General features: G+C 42.0%; 1 protein-coding gene across 1 annotated transcript in view; it reads left to right on the top strand.

Annotated features, from left to right (window-relative positions):
* Positions 1–22,442, top strand: part of LOC145359830 (otoancorin-like) — a 96,232-nt gene that overhangs the window by 10,875 nt on the left and 62,915 nt on the right. Inside the window, exons 2-9 of the mRNA XM_080214615.1 lie at positions 2,105–2,205; positions 3,617–3,651; positions 10,088–10,254; positions 11,806–11,981; positions 14,925–15,037; positions 19,498–19,634; positions 21,176–21,287; positions 21,472–21,687. Of these exons, the coding sequence (XP_080070741.1) occupies positions 2,142–2,205; positions 3,617–3,651; positions 10,088–10,254; positions 11,806–11,981; positions 14,925–15,037; positions 19,498–19,634; positions 21,176–21,287; positions 21,472–21,687 (1,020 nt within the window). The 5' untranslated portion in view covers positions 2,105–2,141. The remainder of the gene's footprint in view (positions 1–2,104; positions 2,206–3,616; positions 3,652–10,087; positions 10,255–11,805; positions 11,982–14,924; positions 15,038–19,497; positions 19,635–21,175; positions 21,288–21,471; positions 21,688–22,442) is intronic.

Genomic DNA, 22,442 nt, shown 5'->3' with positions numbered 1-22,442 from the left:
ATGCAGAATGTAGTGTTACAGTCATAGCTAGGCTGTGGAGAAAGATCAGCTTAGTGTGAGGTAGGTCCATTCAAAAGTCTGATAATACACAGGTCACATAAAGTGCGCAGTAGGCCAGATAACCTTTATTCTAACAGCTTTATAACTACCTGCTTTGTGCATAATGGAAATTCCTGTTTCTTTTTTAAGTGAAGTAAAATTATTTGACTCTATGATCGGTCTTTGGTGGGAGAAGAGCGGCTGAATTTAATTGAGTTTGTCAAAAAATTGCTGGCAGAATTTTGATATAAAAGTATATTGTTCTTCAAATCTAATTTTCCATTTGGTATTGGGTACCCATCCATATGGTTAAACGCGGGATTCCCAAATAAAAAAATTTAAATTTCATTCATGGGATGTGGGTGTTGTGAGGATTTATTGCCCACACCTAGTTGCCCTGACAACAGAATGGCTGAGACCCAGATAAAGGAACAGTGAAACTTACTCAAGTCAAGACATGTGTGAGATTTAGGAAGGATGATGAGCTTGATGGTGTGTTTGAAGGGTTTGAGAAACCAGTTTCAACATATTTACTGACGAATCACGTTAGTTTGGGAGACAGTGAGATTGATTTGATTCTGGGCAGCATTATTCAAAGCTAATGATACTTTCTGAATTTCAATCACCAAACAAAATGTCATCTGGAGTTTCCTTAACAGTACATATTAATCTCCAATTTCCTAATTTATGTATGCTAAACTATGAACATGCAGTAATGTATTATTCATATCGATAAATTTGTAAGTTGAGTCAGACCCATAGCTGGGTAAATGTTTTGACAGCTCCTTGACAACTGGAAAACAGGACTTATTTAGAAAAAAAATTTTGTGGTGGATTCTTGCAACTAGCAGGAGAATATTTCATGGGACAGTTATCTTTTTTTCTCACACTGCTTTTCTTTGACCTTGGGAATTTTAAATGCAAAAGACACCACCGTGGCACCCAGGAAGAAAAGAAATAAATGAGATGCAGGGATTCATTAGGTGGGGCAGGGAAGAGCTGTAACATTTAAATTAACTACTTCAGTAACAAAGAATAACAATTCTTGAATTGCAAGCAGGCAAACATTTTTTTCAGTTTCTCGCTGTCTCTCTGTCTCTGTTTCTCATTCCTGTACGCTTAGAAATAATAAAACAATACCTCTTCTCTAGTGTTAGATGCCAGAAGTCATAGAATCCTATAGTACAGAGGGAGGCCATTCAACCCATTAAGGCAGCACTGACGACAATCCCATCCAGGGCCTACGCCTGTAACCTCATGTATTTACTCTGCTTATCCCCCGACACTAAGAGGCATGGGAAGGATGAGGGTGGATGGGGATTGGGGACTAACTGCATTGATAACTGGGTTAATATATGAAGATGATCTTTCTCTACCCCCTAGCTATGACTTTAACACTATATTCTGCACCCTCTCCTTTCCTTCTCCCCATGCACTATATGAAGAGTATGTTTTGCCTGTATATTGCACAAGAAACAATACTATTCACTGTATACTAATTCATGTGACAATAATAAATAAAATTCAATATCCTAGTGAATGGAAATGGGCCATCTAATTTGGCCATCTTGACATTTATTGACATCCATTGCGGCCTTGGATTTTTTTGAGAGATGGCAGACCCTTCTGTCTCCTCAGAATGAAAATACAGCTGGCAGGCAGGCACTACCGAGGCAGAGGGAGGATCGCAAAGAAAATTCCTGACTCCTGCCTTGAAGACAGAAATCCACGCTCTTAAATTTTAGAAATACTGGCCGGAATTTTAGTGCCATGGGAATCGGAGCGGGCAAGGGGCGGATAATGAGAAGGTCCGTTGACCTTGGTTGGGATTTTACGGTTGCGGGATGAGCGAGGCCATAAAACCCCACCCACTATATAAATAATCCTCTTATCACCAAGCTTCAATATTTCAATACAATAATTGAAATCCTGCTTCAAAGCTCTGTGATCTTTTTGTGACGTAATTACGTTTGTCCGTTCTTTGCGAGAATTTTTTGGCATTCTTCACATAGTAATCAAAATGTATATGACAAATTAACCAATAACGTTCTTTCTTTTCTTAAAGGTCTCACTGCTGACGAATTTTCAAACAGCCAGTAAAGATGAGGCGCAGGTTCCAAGTTGTCATTTTCATTTCCTGCTTGTGCCTGATTGGCCAGACAGCAGGTAAGCTCATAGCAGGCAAATAATCTACTCAAGGGGACTCGAGGATTATTTCAGCATTTAATTGCTGGTAAAATTGTAATTGTGTTGATGATTGGTGCAGCTAACTTTTCCTGATATGTCTCGTCACATGTATCCTCAAATCTCTGTTTGAGCAAATTCCACCGTGACAGCTGGGGAATTTAAATTTAATCAATTAATTAAAGTCTGGAATTAAAAGTCAGCATTTTTAATGGTGGCCAAAAAAAAAACCCCTGTATGTTGTAAAAACCCATCTGGTCATTAATGTTCTCCAGGAAAGGAAAACAGCCATCATTACTGAGTCTGATTGATATTTGACTCCAGACCCACAACAACGTCCAAAGATGTGCAGGTTAGGTGGATTGGCCATGCTAAATTGTCCCTTTTTGTTCAAAGATGTGCAGGTTAGGTGGATTGGCAATGTTAAATTGCCCCTTTTTATCTAAAGATGTGTAGGTTGGGATAATTAGCCATGATAAATGCATAGGGGTACATGGATAGGGCAGGTTGGGTCTGGATGAGATGTTCTTTTGGAGAGTTGGTGCAGACTTGATGGGCTGAATGGCCTCTTTCTGCACTGCAGGGATTCTATGATTGAATGTGGTTGACTCTGAACTGCTCTCTCAAATGACCTAGGTTTGGATGTCATTCAGATTTATTCAAGAAGGCAGCTCACCACCACATTGTCATGGAGAGTTATGAATAGACAATAGAATGATGCCCACATTCTGTGAAATAATAAAGAAAAATACATTTTTGATACACTTTAACAGCTTTTAAATATTAAAAATATTGGAGTTACTAAGAAATTAACTGGTCTATAGAATTGAAACCAGTAAAGCGTTTTGCATTATTTTTAGAAAAAGGGGAAAAGGTGCTAAGCCATGATACTTGTTTGGAGAGCTAGTGCAGACACAATGGGCCAGATGGCCGCCTCCTGCAGTGCTACCCACTATGCCAGCGAAGGAAGTTGAAACGACTCTGCCTCTGATGGGTGTGGAAATATATTTTACAGAAACCAGAGCTCTGGGCTGGCTTCTATTCGTTTTTTTGAACTGTGTTCAAAGGATGATCCATTTTGATTATGGTCGATGTTATCATCAGAATCTGATTTTTGAAGCTAAAATGCAGCTAGCTCGAATAAGACACAAATATTCAGCCCACTTCTCAAATTGTATGTTATCATCCATCAAACTGCCACAGGATTTAAAGAATACTCTATTATTTAACCTGTAGATAAGGAGATTAAAGTATCTCAAAATCTTTTCAACATGAAACTCAGTGGGTGATTTTTCATCTGTTTATGCATTACTAATACATCAATGGATAACATGAATTGCATTAACTTTATTCACAGATTTATTAACATTTGCTTTTTGTTTGACATTCAAAGGGATGCCTCAGAAACCTGATAGACCCTCAGAAAAGGTAAGACACTATGCTATAAATTTATACAGTGAGTAGGGAATTTGAAGGGAGACAGTACAGACCTTTGAAGAAGTTTTTCTCTCTTCCTTGTGCCAGTTGAGGTCTCTGTGCAAAAAACAATCCACTTGATTGTTATCAATAATGAACTCCTCAGTAACATTTGACAAGCAAACAAAACTCAGAAGGATTTCAGACTCCAGCTGAGTGACCAAAGATGAACTAATTAAAAACAGAAAGAAGTCTCACACCATCAGGTTAAAGTCCAACAGGTTTATTTGGCGCTAGCTTTTGGAGTCTCAGGCCCCTTCATCAGGTGAGTGAGGACTTGTGTTCACAAACAGGTCATATACAGACAATAACTCAATTTACAGGATAATGATTGGAATGTGAGTCTTTATAGCTAATCAAGTCTTAAAGGTATAGACAATGTGAGCGGAGAGAGGGCCAAACACAGGTTAAAGTGATGTGTATTGTCTCCAGCCAGGACAGTTAGTTTGTGTTGTGAGATTTCTTATTGTGCTTACCCCAGTCCAATGCCAGCATCTCCACATCCTAATTAAAAACACCATGTGAGGAGGTCTTTGCAAAGGGAGGCGATGGCCCAGTGATGTTATTGCTAGGCTATTAATCTAGAAACTCAGCTAACATACTGGGGACCCAGGTTCGAATCCAACCCCGTGGCAGTTGGTAGAATTTGAATTCAATAAAATATCTGGAATTAAAAATCTATTAATGACCATGAAACCATTGTCAATTGTTGGAAAAACCCATCTGATTTTATTTAGGGAAGGAAATCAGCCGTCCTTACCTTGTCTGGCCTATATGTGACTCCAGGGTCACAGCAATATGATTGATGTTCAACTGCCTCCAAGGGTAACTAGGGATGGGCAATAAATGCTGGTCAGTCAGCGACACCCATAAAATAAGAATAAAAGAATAAAAATGTGGAGGTCTCTTGTTCCCAGGAGATATTTCCTTTGTGCTCTCCATCTCCCTGCCCCAATTAACTTTCTTTTCTCTGCTCCTTCTGAAGGTACTGACTGCATAGGCAGGATTTTCTGTTTGTGTTGGTCTATCAAATTTTCCATCCTGCCCACGGTGATTCCCACGGTGGGTGGGCGGAACTGCAAAATTTACCCACATCTGTTTGCACAAGCTCTCAGAACCTTGGTGTTCTTCATGTGTAAACTTGCATAGCATTGATAAACCACTCATTCTTGAGGCGCGGCTCCATACTATCCTTACCAGACATTCGCAAGCAAACAACTTACAGGAGTATCAACACAGGAGTCGACGCCCTGACTGATATTTACTTGCCCTGATTGCCAGGGGTCGCAATAAACAGCTGCAGCATTCTCACTGCTGCCTTGGCTAAGGTCAACATAGAGAAGGGATTAATCCTACAGCCCAACTCTCACATTATGACTGAGCAGCACACTGAATCGTCTCATGTCTCATCAGTTAATCCACGGTGGCATTTCAAATCCATTACGTTTTTTTAATGACATTTGGCCATTTCAACATAGAGAAACGTTCGACAGCATTTCACAGGGGCATGATTTAGAAAATCGACATCTGACCCAAGATGTTAGAAGAGGTGACCAAATGTTTAGGTCAAAGAAATAAAGTTTAAGGAGTGTCAAATATAGATGGTGATGCCAAAGGTGGAATGACAGGATTTAATGAATTACTCAGTGTGCGCATGAGATGGGTGAAGGCAATAATAAGGTAAAAGTTAAGAGTGTGTGCAATGGTGTTAATATATTGTCAATTCCATTGTTCAGACTAAGAGATACAGGCAATTGGTGCTAATTGTCTTTAAGCACATATAGGTCTGAATTCTCCGGTCATTAATGCAGGCAGGATTCTTCAGTTCTGACAGTGGTGCACCCCCTGCTGTGGGCTTCCCGGCAGTGTGGGATGACTTCAGTTGAATTCAGCGGCGAGACCAGAGGATCCTACTGCCAGCAAATGGTGTGCTGCTTCCCACAGTCAAGAAACACGTTGAGGGGAGGCCAGAGAACCTCGCCTGTTAATAGGGGAACACTGGTGGAGGGGGAGGAGAACTGTGAGATTGAACAAGATGAAGAACCTGCTCAATAAAGGAAAGATCCGTGTCTTGCTTTCAGCTTCAGCAACAGGCTTGGATCATAGTAACGAAGAGGCCTGAAAAATTTGGGAAGTGGTCAGAAGGAGTTCAGATACATAGAGAGGAGAAGAGAGACAATGAAAGGAGCTAAATAGAAGATAAGAATTTTAACTGCGGATTTTGGAGGATTGTGACTCAATGTAAAAAAGCAGCAGTGGAGCTCATAGTTGAGTGAATAGGCATCAAAATTTGGTTGAGCTAATGTTTCTGGTCAGTGAAAGATGGAGAGTGGGCCAGAAGATCACTGAAACTGTTGGGTTTGGTAGTAACAACAGCAGAAATGAGGTTTCAGCAGCAATAGATTCTGGACGAAGTGGAGGCGGGTGATGTTGACTGATGTGGAAGTAGACAGCCCTTGTGATGGAGTGGACATGGAGCCAGGAGCTCATAGAGATGGACAGAATGCAGAGATCATGAACAAAATTGACATAATAGCTGAGGTGATGAGGGCAGGAGAGAAATATGGAATCGATAGCAAGCGGTCCGCAAATCACGGCAAAGGAATGGGTAACGTGACAGAGTTTGTAGTCAGGACCAAAGGTAGTGAGGGCGATTATAAAAGAAACATTCTAAGTGCCGAGCTAGTGTGAAAACAGGAGTTTCAAGTCTGTTTTTTTGGATGAATCCAAATTGCACATCTTATGCATTCTTAGTAGCAAAAAATGAACTAGACTGTTTCTAGCCATTAAAAAGAGAGGGGGGGGGGCGAAGAAAACTGCTACAGCAGCAGAGAGAGCCGTTGCGTATGTGCAAATCTATGTGGCTGTATATTGCGCAACCCGCAGAAAGCTGACAGGTCACAGAGAGAGATTTGTCAGCACTCTGTTGCTGCAGCTGACTCAACCTATTCCATCCAGAAATATTACTCCTGGCATCCCCTCCACTGCCCAGACCATATTCGTGCATCTCCTCCCCCACTGATCACATGCAGTGTGGCAGCAGGCCCCCCCTTCCTGCCCCATCGGCCCATCCCATGAAAGGCCTGTCCCTTCGGGCCCCATTCCCTCAAGTCACCCCCACCAAAGGTGCCCAGTGGGCAGTGCCAGAATGCCAGGCAAACATTGGCCAAGAGGCACACCCTTTTCCCTTGACCTCCCAGGAGGACCTCAGTAGCCTCTGATTGTATCAGCAAGGCTATCATAACAGGTCCCTGTTTGCGAGAAAGACAAGTGCGCCCAGGCGATTGCTTCCTGGGCTCATCAGTAACATTAAAATGAGCATTGCCATACATGTAAATAATTTATTCAGCCTCTCGCTGGAAACAGGCGGAAGGCTGAATGCATCGGATATCCGGTGCAGGTAAGATTGCGAGAGGTGAGAAATCAGTCTTAGTCCTCGTGATTTTACCGGCTTCCTCCACCCATTGGTGGGTGGGGCGAAGTGGTAAAATTGCTCACAAAGTGCACGATTCTCACGTTCTTTTTCTCAGTGAAAACTGGAGACATTGAAATGAGTAATTGTGATGAATCATTTGCTGTCTGCCCAGTCTGGGAAACTGATCAGGGCTGGTGCAACGAGCAGAGTGACTCTCAATGGTTTTGATGCCTGGAGGGAACACCTTTTTTCCCTGGGCTAACGTGATTCCTGCCAGGGGCTAGCGGCCCACCCCAGTGCAATCGACATTCCCAATGTTGGGTTGCCTTTCAGGGACACACTTCAGACTGAAAATGTTCTTCTTAATAATTAATTCCTTTAATTGGTTGTTAACCTGAGTTAATTATTGACATCATCCAGAGCTATGTTCTACTTATTGGTCTTGCCTTTTATTGGTCTGATTGCATTCATCATAATATAATGATTACAGTGTTGTCACAGTGAATGTTCACTTTGTAATTGTTGTGTGCATGAAATCGGGAAAAGTGCCAGCTTAATAGCATAATAATAGCTTACAGTTCAAGTCATCGATAGATTTGTGAAGATGCGTTGAAGCTTTGTGTATAAACAATATCTAGTTCTATGAGTCAAGTATTTTCTGAAAAAGAAATTCAGAAATGATCATGGAAATGATAGTCTTCAGGCGAGATCTTATCAAGTGTTGCACTTCAGTGATTTGCTTTTCTCGGGAGGTGAATGTTTGTCATGGTTTACTTGGAAGGATGTAATTAAATGTTCAAAAGCCAGTTCCCCTGATGACTGTGTTGGTAATTACACCACCTCTCCCATGTACAGGCCAGGGGAAAGAAGACCTCTCCCAGTAACCACAAATAAATCGTAAACACCTTCATTATAAATAAGTTTCTGTTTTTCGCTACAACTATTGCTATGATGAAGCCCTCCCCTTGGGAAGATCTCCAGTCCAGTTCCTGGTCTGCACAAGATCCCCAAGGCTGGGGATTGGATAACCAGCCAGAGTTTCCATCATGGCTAAAACCAAATACTGCTGATGGTGGAATCTGAAATGCTGGAAAATGCAGCTTTGATGAAGGGTCATCCTGACTTAAAACGTTGGCTCTATTCTCTCTGCATAGATGGTGTCAGACCTGCTGAGATTTTCCAGCATTTTTCTGTTTTTGCTCCCATTGTGGTTATTTGAAGGAATTCCAGGGAGAACAGGAGAGCAGAAGACTTCATCATAATGGTCAAGTATCCTGTGGACAGTCAGAATGAAATTCTCCATTTTTGAGACTACGTACAGTGACAGGCTGCTCCAGTGGCCAGACTGGAGCAATCCCATGCCAGATTTTGTGATTGGAACCCCCTTAATTATGCATAGGCATGTTCCCCTCCAAACCCCTTGGCAGCTGATTCGCCAGCTTGCCATCAGCTGGTCAGTTTAAAAGGATCACATTTAAACATCAATCTGGCACATTGATATCAGCCCACTTGCCGTCACCAGACTGTGCAGGATGTTATCAATGCAGAAGGAAAAAGCAAGCAGATTCAAAATGCAGTCTGTTCCTTCATGCAACACCCTTTCCCTGAGCCTATCGTCTACCTGATACCCATGCACTACTTGGACCCCTACCTGCCCTCACCTAGAGAATTTGTGCATTTCCTTCCAATAAATTATGAGATAAATCTTGACCCCCTTGTTTGTGAGCTTTTAGGTAGGGCTAAATATGAGGTGTCTAGGATGTCTCTCTGTCCTGGGAAAAGAGCTGTGGAGAGGCAAATTGAAATAGCCTCAGAAACATAGAAGAGGCCATTTGGCCCTTCGAACCTGCTCCACCATTCATTACGATCATTGCTGATCATCCAGCTCAATAGCCTAATCCTGCTTTTTCCCCGTAACCTTTGATCCCAAGTGTTATAATCAGCCACCCCTTGAATACATTCAATGTTTTGGCATCAACTATTTCCTGTGGTCATGAATTCCACAGGCTCACCACTATTTGGGTGAAGAAATGTCTCCTCACCTCCATCCTAAATGGTCTACCCCGAATCCTCAGATTGTGACCACTGGTTCTGAACTTTCCCACCATCGAGAATATCCTCCCTGCATCTATCCTGTCTCGTCCTGTCCGAATTTTTTAAGTCTCTGAGATCCCCCCTCATTCATGTGATCTCCGGCAAAAACAATCTTAACTTAGCCGATCTCTCCTCATACATCAGTCCTGTCATCCCTGGATTCAGCCTGGTAATCAGCCTGCTTTTCAGAAAGTAAGGCTTTGCTTGGAAGTTTTTTTTGAATTTCCTCAGCAGAGTGGTAGTAGGGAGTGAGAGATTGTGTGGTATGCCTCACTAAAGGCCAAAGATTTGCAGGTTAGTGGATTGGCCATGCTAAATTGCCCCTTAGTGTCCCAGGATGTGTCGATTCGGGGGATTAGTGGGGTAATGTGTTATGTACAGGGATAGGGTGTTGGGTGGTTATGATTAAGATGGTCTCTCAGACAGTCAATGCAGACTGAATGGGCTAAATGGCCTCCTACACTATAGGAATTCTAAAGTGATTGTAGCTTTGTCTTGGGTTGAATATTACTGAATTTTTATCATTAAACATCCGTAAGGGATTTTTGCCAGGTTGGTGTTTACTTGAATCTGAACAAACGGGGATCTTTTAAGGTGGGGGGGAATGTTTTGTCAGGCAAATTTTGACTGTGTATAACTGTAATTTTGTGTGTTTACATTTTCTTTTCCTGAATTAATAAATGTTTTAACTTATTGTTTCAAATCCCAAAAGTTGTTCCGGAATTTGTAGATTCTGAATTCACTAGACCTTCGTTATCAGACAAAAAAGGTTGTGACACATGGGCCAAGTTTCCCTTTGAGATTTGGTTTGCGTGTCAATTAACATCTGCCAGATTATAATGCAGGGCTCTTGAATGGTTTGCACATTTTGACTTGCAGGGGGCTGGAAGATGTCGAGGATGGGAAAATGATCTAAAGAACAACATCAGCGCTCCAGGGAATATCATGCATTACCTTAAAGGCCTTAATGAGACTATCAGTGATCTGAGTCCAGGATGTGTTAAGTCGTTCAGTCGTAATGTCACTCATTACAATTTGGTGAAACTGTAAGTATTGTAGGCCTCGCTATATTGAAATAAAACAATGTTCATATGTAGATTTTGAAAGACAAACTGCAATTTGAAAACTATGTGCTTCAGCAAACTCCTATCCTGTGCTCTATGTCACATCTAAAGGGAATCGCTGGCAGCAGCGAATGAACCAGATCATTGTAAAGCATGTCAGTGTGTCCCATGGTTTATCTTGTACAGCATGAACGTTGTATGCATGATTACATCTTACATTTATGATTTCATCACTTAGCCAAGAAGGATATAACGAGCATCACCTTGCAATTTATTGATGTAAGGTAATGTTCTCAACCTCAAAATTCAAATAAGTTGTAAATTTGCACACAGCCAACTTATTTTTTAGTCATTTATGGGACACGGTCATCGCTGGCTGGCCTGTGATAATTGCCCCTCCCTAATTGCCCTCGAGAAGGTGGTGGTGAGCTGCCTTCTTAAATTGCCACAGTCCACATGTCCCACAATGCTGTTAGGGAGGGAACTCCTGGATTTTGAGCCGGTAACTGCGAAGGATGTTGATTGGCTTGGAGAGGAACGTGGAGGAGGTTGTATTGCCATCTATCTGCTGCCCTTGTCATTCGAAATGGAATTGGCCATGGGTTTGGAAGGTACTGTCTAAGAATTTTTGGTGCATTTCTGCAGGGTATCTTGTAGAGAGTACACACTGCTGCTTCTGAGCATCGGTGGTGGAGGGAGTGGGTGTTCGTGGATGTGATGCCAATCACTGGCTGCTCTGTCTTGGATGGTGTCAAGCTTCTTGAGTGTTGTTGGAACTGCACCCATCCAAGCAAGCAGGGAGTATTCCATCACACTCCTGACTTGTACCTTGGAGAAATCATTTTCCGTATTAGTGATGGAGGAGTCTCTAAATGAAATTGTTGATTAGAAATATAGTTGCAACTGCCTCACGGTGCGAAGGGTCTGGGTTCGATTCCTGGCTTGGCTCACTGTCTTTGTGGAGACAGTGTCTGTGTGGGTTTCCTCCAGGTGCTTCAGTTTCCTCCCACAGTCTAAAGATGTGCGATTCAGGCTCATTGGCAGTGTTAAATTGTCCTTTAGTGTCAGGGGGAACTGGATAGGATAAATACATGGAATTAAGGGGATCGGGTGGGATTTTGCTCGGTGCAGACCCTGTAGTTGGTGGGATCTGTAGTGTATGATTTTATGATTAAGGCCCAGCCTTCATAACCTTATCCCTTACCTGAGGTGTGGTGATCCTCAAGTTAAAATCGCCACGAATCAGCTTTCCCCCTCAAAAGGATAAGAGGCCTGTGGTCATCTGAGACTTGGGTGACTTTATTGTCGCCAAATACACAGATAATCAACTTTAAAATTTTTGGCTGGAATTTTCCGGTCATTCATGCCATTGGGATCCTCCTGTGCCGCTGCAATGAATAGAGATTTGGCTGAGCACCAAATTCTCCGTCCTTGCTCACGGCAGGGCATGAATAGCAGAAAATTCTGGCAATTATTTTACTATATAAGTATTTCAATATTTTTTCTCCCTAACTATTTCACACGTTGTTACAGGATGGAACTCTTAAACATGAAATATGATGATCTTAATCCAGGCACCAGGAAGCAGATTTATAAGTGGGTTGAAGATATTTACACAAAGATGTCAGGGTTTGGAATGGAAATCTCAAATCACAAACCTGCTAAGAATGGACCAGGAAAGCCATCCGATGATGACAAGCATGGAAAAGGTATTATCACTGGAATGATGTGCCTGCTGGGATTGAATGCTGCCAATCTTCTTTCTACCCAACTCACTCTTTCCCATTGCTGCCCCTGTTGCCTCAGCCTGTGGGTCAGCTCTTATCATTCTTCTCTGCATCTCCCTCTCTCAAATCTTGTGAATCAAGCTCTTTCTATCATCTGGACTTAAAGAAAATCTGGCTGAGGCGTGATGATGCCCGTTACATTGGCCACACCTCCTAAACCATTGGCTGATAGTGTCATACAAGCACGTCTCTTTAGCTGTTAGTAATAGGCAGAGGGCTGATTGCAGGCAGCCAACTGAGCTTACAGAGCTCAGAACATAATGGCTCATGTCAGATGTAAGTGCACAATTGGGCAGCTGACCAGTCCTGAGTGTGTCAATTTAAGATTGGGCTTGTAGTGTAACTTACTTTTATTTGCTAGGAGCTACAAAAGCAGCCAACATAATCAAGGACCCCACCCACCTCGGGCATACTCTCTTCCACCTTCTTCCGTCATGAAAATGATATAGAAGTCTGAGGTCCCATAGCAATTGAGTCAAGAACAGCTTCTTCCCTGCTGCCATCAGACTTTTGAAAGGACCTACCTTATATTAAGTTGATTTTTCTCTGTACCCTAGCCATGACTGTTATACTACATTCTACACCCCCTCCTTTCCTTATATATGTATATTATGCTTTATCTGTACAGCACGGAAGAAACAATACTTGTCACTGTATACTAATACATGTGACAATAATAAATCAAATCAAGTATATATGCAATGGCCTATGCTCTGTCGGCAAAAATAATATGTCCAAATGCTTCACCTTTTTCAAAATGAACAAAAGTTTTGGGGGCAGTAGTTTCCTGGTGCATTCTCCATGACAATTCTCAACCAATCAACGTATACTTGCCAACCAATCAATACCATTTCCCCATGCAGTATAAATTGTTGCTCCCTTTGAAATTTGGCATTCTTGCATATGTCTTGATAAGTGCAAGATGAAAAACTTCAACAGTATGTCTCTTCTTTCAGCAACACTCAAGTTGTGTATGACTGAGGTACTTTGTTTTATAATACTCCAGTGAAATGCCTTGGGATATTTTGCTACTTTTGAGCTATGTTATAAATATAAGCTGTTGTTGTTATGGACTGGATCAAAGATGGAGAAAATATCCGTAAACAATCATCTTGTACACAACATATGTTATTCTTCAGTATCGTTTCCAAGCATCATATTTCTGGATATCTAAAATATCGTCCTTCAGCTGAGCAAGTGGAAAAGAACTGAGGGGAGGGGGCAGAATCATTTTCTGCTACCTTTATTCAAGTTGATGGTTTTGGATAGTCTTAAAAGTGTATCCAATGAAATAGTTGTCAGCAATTAGTTTCCAGTTGACTGCAAGATATGTTAATTCAAACCACTTCTCCACTTAAATATTGGCCTTACACGGACAGGCCAATTTAATTTTAGCAATTAAAGATCACTGAAATATTCCAGGCCACAGTGCGCAATTGGAGCTAAGATAATCTAATTTACATCATTGTCTGATGAAATTCGGATCTCCTCTTTATCATCATAATTGGAATAAAAGCAGTAATTATATTTGCACAAATGTAATCATATGAATAATAATTCTCGTAGACTTGCAGATGTTATCAGTACATATTTTATTTGGTTCGTTCCATAGCGAGTCCTTCATGAATTACTTGCTCACTTTTTCAAGGGACTGGAGGATTTGAAATTTCACCTACCAATTACCTCGACATGTTGTGCATGCAGTCTATTGAATCCTTCAACCTGTCAGCTTGGCTTCATTGGTCGCACTTCGTAGACTTTGGCACCTCATTGCAATTGTTTCTTTTTTCTGGTTCTTTCTCCTTCTTCTTTTACGTCTAAGCTCTTTGTTTTCGACTGAAACCTTCTCCATCTCTGAGAGATTATAGTTGGAGAAAGGATGAAGCTCAGACTCTTGCCAGCAAGTAGTGCATTACTTTTGCATTGAAGATGGTGGCTGAAGGTTTTAGAAATGGATAAAGTCCAGAGGTTATATTATCATCTCAAACAAAGATGAGGATAAAGGAATGCTACTTGCCCAGAACAGTAGTAACTTCTTCAAAGTGAACCCTGCGCACTAACTTATCTCAGTTTCCTTGTTTATTTTGTAGATATTCTAGATTTCTCTTATATTCTTAACATTTGGTACAACAGCTTTAAAATGACCAATTACAGCTGGAAAAGGCGTTATATAGTAACTCCTCCTCTTAGGTTACAATATCAAGTTTCACACCAAATAATTTTAAGTGTTTTGTTTGGAACACAATGAAATCCAAATCAAAATGAGGCCTGTTGGCCAATGAAACCATTTAAAGCCCTTTCTTGATTAAAAAAATACTTAAGGGGTGAGTGCATTGCTGGCTGATTGCCCATGAGAATGTGGTGATGAGCTGTCTTCTACTGCTGCAGTGCCTCTGGTATAGGTACACCCACATTGCAGTTAGGGATGGAGGTCCAGGTTTTTGATCAGCATCTCTGAACGAACAGTGATATACTTCCAAGTCAGGATGGTGAGTGATGTGGAAAGAAGGTTCCGGGTCATGGTATTGCCATGTGCCTGGTGCCTTTGTCCTTCTAGCTGATAATGGTTGCGGGTTTGGAAAGAACCTTGATGAGATCCTGCAGTACATTTTGTAGATGCATTGTTTGTTGGAGGGAGTGAATATTTGTGGAAGGGGCATTGATTAAGATGATATTCTATCTTAAGAATTCCTTCCCATAACATCAGTTAATAACTTAGTCTCGAGCTCTTTACGTTCCTTCTGCTACTTGCCTGAAATAAAAAGTGTTAATTATGTTTTGATAAGTCAGGTTCTATTCTATCTCAGCTGATTGCAGCAATCAGAATCATTAACAGTGTCTACATGTTCTTCTCTTCCTGCAAAGGAAAAGGCAAAAACAGTTGGATCACCCTGGATGTTCTGAACATACTTGGCCGTTTCATTGTCCAAGCACCTGCCTCCACTCTCCAGAGTATTACAGGAGGTAAAAATAGTACGGTAAGAATTCACAGATCTGATTACTTTTAAAAATTAGATTCAAGTTCCAGGGGCGGCACGATGTCACAGTGCCTCACGGCACCAGGGGCCAGGGTTCAATTCCAGCCTTGGGTGAGTGTGCAGAGTCTGCGTGTTCTCCCAGTGTCAGCAGGCATTTCCTCCGGGTGCTCCAGTTTCCTCCTACACTCCAAAGATGTGCAGGTTAGGTGGATTGGCTGTGCTGAACAGTCCCTTCATGTCAAGGGATTAGCAGGGTAAATACGAGGGGTCACGGGGATAGGGTCTGGGTGGGATTGTTGACGGTGCAGGCTCAATGGACAGAATGGCCTTCTTCTGGTCTGTTGGGATTCTATGATTCCAAAATATTCCTGTACATTCAGAGCTGCGATTTTGCCTCCATCATTTATAAGAATGATTACATTGCTTTGCATTACTTGGTGCTTGGTGACCATTCCGTCTCATTCCCCAGACCCCTCCCAAACCCCATGCATGCGCGTGCACGCACACACACACACACTTAATGAATTTTAGTAATAACAGCAGCTCGTCAGTTTAAAGATTTCTGCTTTTCAGGTTTCGCAAAACTCTAAGAGATTGATCTAAAATTGTTATGATTTGTGAACCATGTATATGTTCAAGATTTGGACTGATTTATATGAAAAAGCTTTGGCTCACAACAAATGCAAATCAGAGAATCAGAATCATGGTATTGTTACGGTGCAGAAGTCCATTTGGTCCATCGTGTCTGCAGCGGCTCGCCATATGAACATCATGGCTTAATGCCATTCACCTGCCTTTTCCCCATGCTCCTGCACATTGTTCCTATTCAAGTAATCAAGTGGTACAAGACGTATAAGATGATGAATGGGATGGATAGGATAGAGGTGGAAAGACTCTTCCCGCTCAGAAAGGACAGTAGGACTAGGGGGCACAGCCTCAAGATAAAGGGGGGGGGTTTAGAACGGAGTTGAGGAAGAACTTCTTCACTCAAAGGGTGGTGAATCTCTGGAATTCTCTGCCCGTTGACGTGGTGGAGGCTACCTCGCTAAACATTTTTAAGACGCGGGTTGATGGGTTTTTGATAAGAGAGGGGATTAAGGGTTATGGGGAGAGGGTGGGAATGTGGAACTGAGCCACGACAGATCAGCCATGATCTTATTGAATGGCGGGGCAGGCTCGAAGGGCTAGATGGCCTACTCTTGCTCCTATTTCTTATGTTCTTATGTACGTTGGTATAGTGGTTAGCACTGCTGCCTCACAGGGCTGGGAACCTGGATACAATTCCAGCCTTGGGTGGCTGTGTGGAGTTTGCACCTTCTGCCCTGAATCTGTGTGGGTTTCCTCCGGGAGCTACAGTTTCCTCCCAAAGTCCAAAGATGTGCAGGTTAAATGGATTGGACATGCTAAATTGCCCATTAGTGTCCCAAGACGTGTAGGTTAGGGGATTTGTGGGGTAAGTAGATGGGGTTACAGGAATCGGGCCTGCATGGGATGCTCTGTTAGTGAGTTGCTGCAGACTTGATGGACTGAGTAACCTCCTGGTGCACTGTACGAATTCTAATGCCCTCTTGAATGCCTCAATTGAACCTGCCTCAACCGCACTTCCAGGCAGTGCGTTCCAGACCCAAACCACTCATTGTATGAAAAACTGTTTCCTCGCGTCAAATAGAATGTTATATATATCCAAAGACCATTTCCCATATTAGGGAAAAGGAGTGGGAAAAGCAAAGAAGAATGACAGTAGGGAGATTAGGAAATGGGACTTTGAGAGGAGAGGAAGGAAAAGATAGGGAGATGATAGAGGAAGTGAGAGAGCTGGTCAGGGAAAAGTGGAGGGCTTGAAGAGCATAAGGACAAGGAAGGAGAGGATGGAGGAATTTTTAGATAGGCGATAGGGGGACAATTTGGCACTGTCCATTTTGATGCTCTGTGGAGCATCAACAAATTCTCTACAAGGTTCAAGGCAGTAGGGGAATTAATATTCGCCCAAGAGCTGCCCCATCAATAGTTGGGTGGGGGAAAGTAGTTGGAGTTCTCCTCAGTTTACATCACAGTCTTGGAAGGAGTGCAGTAAGGAGACCACAGTACTGCTTATTGCAGAGAGATTAAGTTACCTGAACTGAGGAAAGTTTGCAAAGTGGGAGTTTGCTTGAAATACTAACTAATATTTAAATGCTGAACACCAATATTAGCAGTTGTGGGAAGCAGTGAAGATTTTGTTCAATCTTGACACGAAATATGCAAAGTTACAGATGATGAGTGATGTATTAAGAAATCTTCGATCTGCATGCACTTCTTCTCCGCTTTCTCCATTATGAATTTCTGTAACAGGATTTTTAAAGGAAATTACCTGGGGAAAGCTGGGAAAGCTTGCTGACTGCAACATACTTCAGGTATGTTGGATTACAATCCTCCTCAAGTGCAGTTGCAGTCCTGGAAGATTGATATAATATTAATGTGATAAATTGGTGGTTTCCATGATTAATGGTACACATAGGAGTTGAGAATAAAGTATAAAAATAAGGACGTAATACATTTGAAGGTGCACTGAATTGCATACCGATAATCGTTCTTCTGCTTCGCTAATCACTTGCTAAGAAATATGATTGGGGCGGCACGGTAGCACTGTGGTTAGCACTGCCGCTTCACAGCTCCACGGACCTGGGTTCGATTCTCGGCTTGGGTCACTGTCTGTGTGGAATTTACACATTCTCCTCGTGTCTGTGTGAGTTTCCTCCAGGTGCTCCGGTTTCCTCTCTCAGTCCAAAGATGTGCGAGTTAGGTTGATTGACCATGCAAAAATTACCCCTTAGTGTCCTGAGATGTGTAGGTTAGAGGGAATAGCGGGTAAATATGTAGGGATATGGGATAGGGCCTGGGTGGGATAGTGGTCGGTGCAGAGTCGATGGGCCACATGGCCTCTTTCTGCACTGTAGGGTTTCTATGGTTTCTGCTGTCCACCTAAGAAACTCCGTGTTACTCAGTGTGCCTTTCTGGTCTCCTTGAGAAGTGATATATTGGTACTGGAGGTGCAGAGGAAATTCATCAGGATTCTGGAGTTAAGAGGGTTGGATTATGAGGAGAGATTGAGTAGACTGGATCTATACTCATCGGAATTCCGAAGAATGAGGGGAGATCTTATAGAAAAATATAAAATTATAAAGGGAATAGATAAGATGAAAGCTGGGAGGTTGTTTCCACTGGCAGGTGAAACTAGAACTAAGGGGCATGGCCTCAAAATAAGGGGGAGCAGATTTAAGACAGAGTTGAGGAGGAACTTCTTCACATAAAGGGTTATGAATCTTTGGAATTCCGTGCCCAGTGAAGCAATTGAGGCTACCTCATTGAATGTCTTTTTGAAGGCAAGGGTAGATACATTTTTTGAATAGTAAAGGAATTAAGGGTTATGGTGGGCAGGCGGGTAAGTGGAACTGAGTTCAGAAAAAAATCAGCCACGATCTTATTGAATGGTGGAGCAGGCTTGTGGGGCCAGATGACCTACTCCTGCACCTAGTTCTTATGTTCTTACTGGTCATGGGTTCTGTGGGTGACAAACATGATTCTAAAGCCACAGTCTGCGACTGTACACTTGGCAGGTGTGTCCAGGAGGAGGCTTTACTCCTTGGACTTTACATCACTGGAAATCCTGTCTCAGACTCCTTTTCCAGGCCTCCTCTTGCTGTCAGCTGTCATCAAGTCATTGTGTCCCTTCAGTCAGGAGGTTCTTCCAAGTAGGTCTCTTCTGAGCCAGGGGAAAGGATCTCCAGCCACTCTCGCCCCAAGACCTTGAGATCCCATCTGAGGTCAACAGGCCTTTGCATGATCCATGTCCCACCCACTATGATTCCCATGGCGGACGGGATGGGAAAATTACACCCAGGATCTCTATAGTCCAATAACATCGCCTTCCATTTCATGTTGGCTTTCATTTGCTATGTATAATAGCACAAAACTTAAAATGGTTAATACGAAGAATGCATTGTGGCACAATTATAATTGTCTAACTTAGTGTTTTTCATATTAACGTGATATATTAACAATCAATGTTTGTCATATGTGTACCATTAAACTATTGTAAATCCCATCCTAATGATTCTTTTCCAGGTTTTATTTCATGTGTTGTCTATATGGCATAAATGATCTGACTGTATCTCTATAATAATGAAGTTAACACTTGGTTTATTTTGCATTCTAAGTGTGGCCTCTTGCTTTTGTTCTTGGAGTCCGATCAATGGGGCACAGAGAGAGATGGTTAACCGGGTTCCATGAGTCAGTTTTTCCAATGTGGATTTGGGATTTTTATCTGGGAAATGAGTAATCGAATGCTTGGCCACTTCGCTGTATTGTAAAAGTTGATTGTTATGTGAAAGCACAGCTGCAGAATAAAATGTTGCATACTGTTTAAACCATTTACAGTATCGATATTTTGCCTAATATTTGTCAAATGTGACGATTTACAGATTTGTCAGTTTTTCAACACTTCCTCTAATCTTTTGGACAAGTTGTTTGACCTCACACCTGTGCAAGCTCGTATATTCCTCAGAGGACTTGAGCAATGTGTCAATGTTAACTTCAGCAGTGAAAAAGTAATTGCCAAGTAAGGATATTGATTTTTTTTTCAGTTTATGGTTTTAACAATAACTTAATGCAGCAGATCATAGAATCCCTACAGTGCAGAAAGAGGCCATTCAGCGCATCGAGGCTGCACCAACAACAATTTCACCCAGGCTCTATCCCTGCAACCCCATGTAGTTAACCCGCTAATCCCCCTGATACCAAGGGCAGTTTACCATGGCCAATTCACCTAGCCCTCACATCTTCGGACCATGGGAGGAAACCAGAGCACCCGAAGGGAACCCGTGCAGACACGGGGAGAATGCGCCAACTCCACACAGACAGTGACCCAAGCTGGGAATTGAACCCAGATCCCTGGCACTGTGAGGTAACAGTGCTAACCACTATGCCACCACACCATTCATACCAGCACTGACTTCGGGTAAAAGTATTTGACGTAATGTTTCCTCTACTTTTATTTGCTAGTACACATTGATAAGCTCATTCTCTCTCAAGTACATCAGCACCCCACCTGCATACAATTTCATCATGATGGCCAGGTTCTTCTAGATCTTCCTCCTTCTCAGAAACAAAATTGCCTCTACTGTTCCATGAAGAGACAGTGAAGCAGCAATGTGAACATTTCAGTACAGGCTGCTGCAAAATGACAAGATATCAAAGCCAGACACACCGCTGTCAAACCTAAAATTTGAGTTTTTATATTAAAAGGCTGCCATGCATACAATGAGAATTATATCATTTTCTTATGATTTGCCCTTTATGACAGCGTTCACTCAGATTCAGTAAAGTTGTGCTGGGACATAATTGACTTCTATCAATTGGCCTAGTGGTATTATCACTAGATTATTAATCTAGAAACTCAATTAATGTTCTGCGGACCCAGGTTCGAATCCGCCATGGCAGATGGTGGAATTTAAATTCAATAAAAAAAAATTGGAATTGAGAATCTACTGGTGACCATGAAATCATTGTTGATTATTGGAAAAGCCCATCTAGTTTGCTAATGTCTTTTGTTTAAGGAAATCTGCTGTCCTTACCTGGGTCTGGCCTACATGTGACTCCAGACCCAAGCAATGTGGTTGACTCTTAACTGCCCTCTGAAATGGTCTAACAAGCCATTCAGTTCAAGAGCTACTGGTGATGGGTAATAAATACTGGCCAAGCCAGCGGCACCATATCCCATGACCAAATAAATAAAAATAATGATTCACGCCTTCGGATTATGATTTTTTCCAAGCATTGCACTTCTGTGGTATTAAAATTTAGAGACTATGTCCAGTGCATCAGGTCCAACAACTCAAAGTTGCAAATTTGTCAACTTTAACACTGATGCCAGTCTTCAATGCTATTTTACAATCATAATTAATATGAAAAGGAATAAGGCTTTGGATCATAAAGAATATTGCTCATAAAAGTTATCCATTTCATATAATGTTGCTGGTTTGATCTTGAAATTAATGTCGCTCATTAATTACTGATAGCGAGGTTCATTTCATCTGTCATAAAATCCAAATAACTCAGAATCTAATTCTGATCTTTTTTCTCTCCCTCCTTTATCTGCAGCCTTGGTCAGTTGGCATGTTTCTATCCTGTTAAAGAACTGAAATCACTCGGTATGCCGGCGAAATATGCTTTGCAGGGCAAGTTACTGAACTGCACAAGGAATGTAAAGAAGGTGAGTATAATGAGTGAGATACTTCAAGCTGCTGGTGACCAGTGGTGCCTTAGTTCAATCGTTTGCTCTGACTTGTGTTATATGTTGAGACTCATTTGAAAGCCAATGACATTTAAAATCCCTACCTAGATAACTAATGGTGTGTGTTCTGCTCAAGTTATTTAACATGGACATGTCCCTGCAGATCTACGAGGCACTGGTGGAGGTTCTTGGTGCCAACATTTCGAGTGCTGAAAATCTGAAAAAGCTGGGAGCTGCTGCAATTGGGCTTAAAATCAGTCAGTTGTCCAATCTCTCGGATGAGACTGTTGTTGGTGCTGTCAGAGAATTGAAGAAGATCAAAGGATGGTCCAAAGGTCAAATCAAAGTCATTGTTAAAAAGTATCAGGATGCTGAAAATGTAAGTAGTCAAAATGCAAGTTCATTGTGGGTACGTTATTATTTACTTAATCGAGGGTGTGACCAAATTTCTGTGCCAGGGTTATGTAAACAAAGAGAAAATTCTGAAAATATGATGCATTTTGATAGCATTGTGGTTATGTTACTGGATTCTACATCCGGGGCCAGGATGAAAAATCTTGATTGAGACTCAAACTCCCACACTCCAGAGATATGCAGGTTAGGTGGATTGGCCATGCTAAATTGTCCCTTAGAGTTCCAAGATGTATAGGTTAAGGCGATTAATGAGGGAAATGCTCAGGTCTACGGGGAAATGTTGGTGGGCCTGGGTGAGATGCTTTGTTGGAGAGTCGGTGCAGACCAGATGGGGCGAATGGCCTCTTTCTGCACTCTGGGGCTCAATAATTCTATAAGAGGTCAAAACCCACACAGCATCTCGGGAATTTAAATTTAATTTATTACATAAAATTTGGAATCGGAGGCCAATGTCACTAACTGGTGCCTGTGAAATGGTTGGATTATTGTAAAACCCCATGATTCATGAATGCCCGTGAGATAAGGAAATCAGCTGACCTTTCCCAATATGGCCTGCGTGTGATTTCAGACTGCACAGCAACGTGGCTGGCTCTGAAGTGGTCAGCAAGCCATTCAGTAGAGGGTGGCTTGACACCACCTTAAGGAAATAAGGGATGGGCAATAAATATTGGCCTAATGAGCAATGCTGTACTGAAGGCCAGTGTAAAGCCGGAGGTACCA

This window comes from Carcharhinus amblyrhynchos, chromosome 29 (assembly GCF_965287045.1).
Source record: "Carcharhinus amblyrhynchos chromosome 29, sCarAmb.v2.hapA, whole genome shotgun sequence".
In the NCBI taxonomy this organism is placed as follows: Eukaryota; Metazoa; Chordata; class Chondrichthyes; order Carcharhiniformes; family Carcharhinidae; genus Carcharhinus; species Carcharhinus amblyrhynchos.
This window is presented reverse-complemented; position numbering and strand designations above follow the sequence as displayed.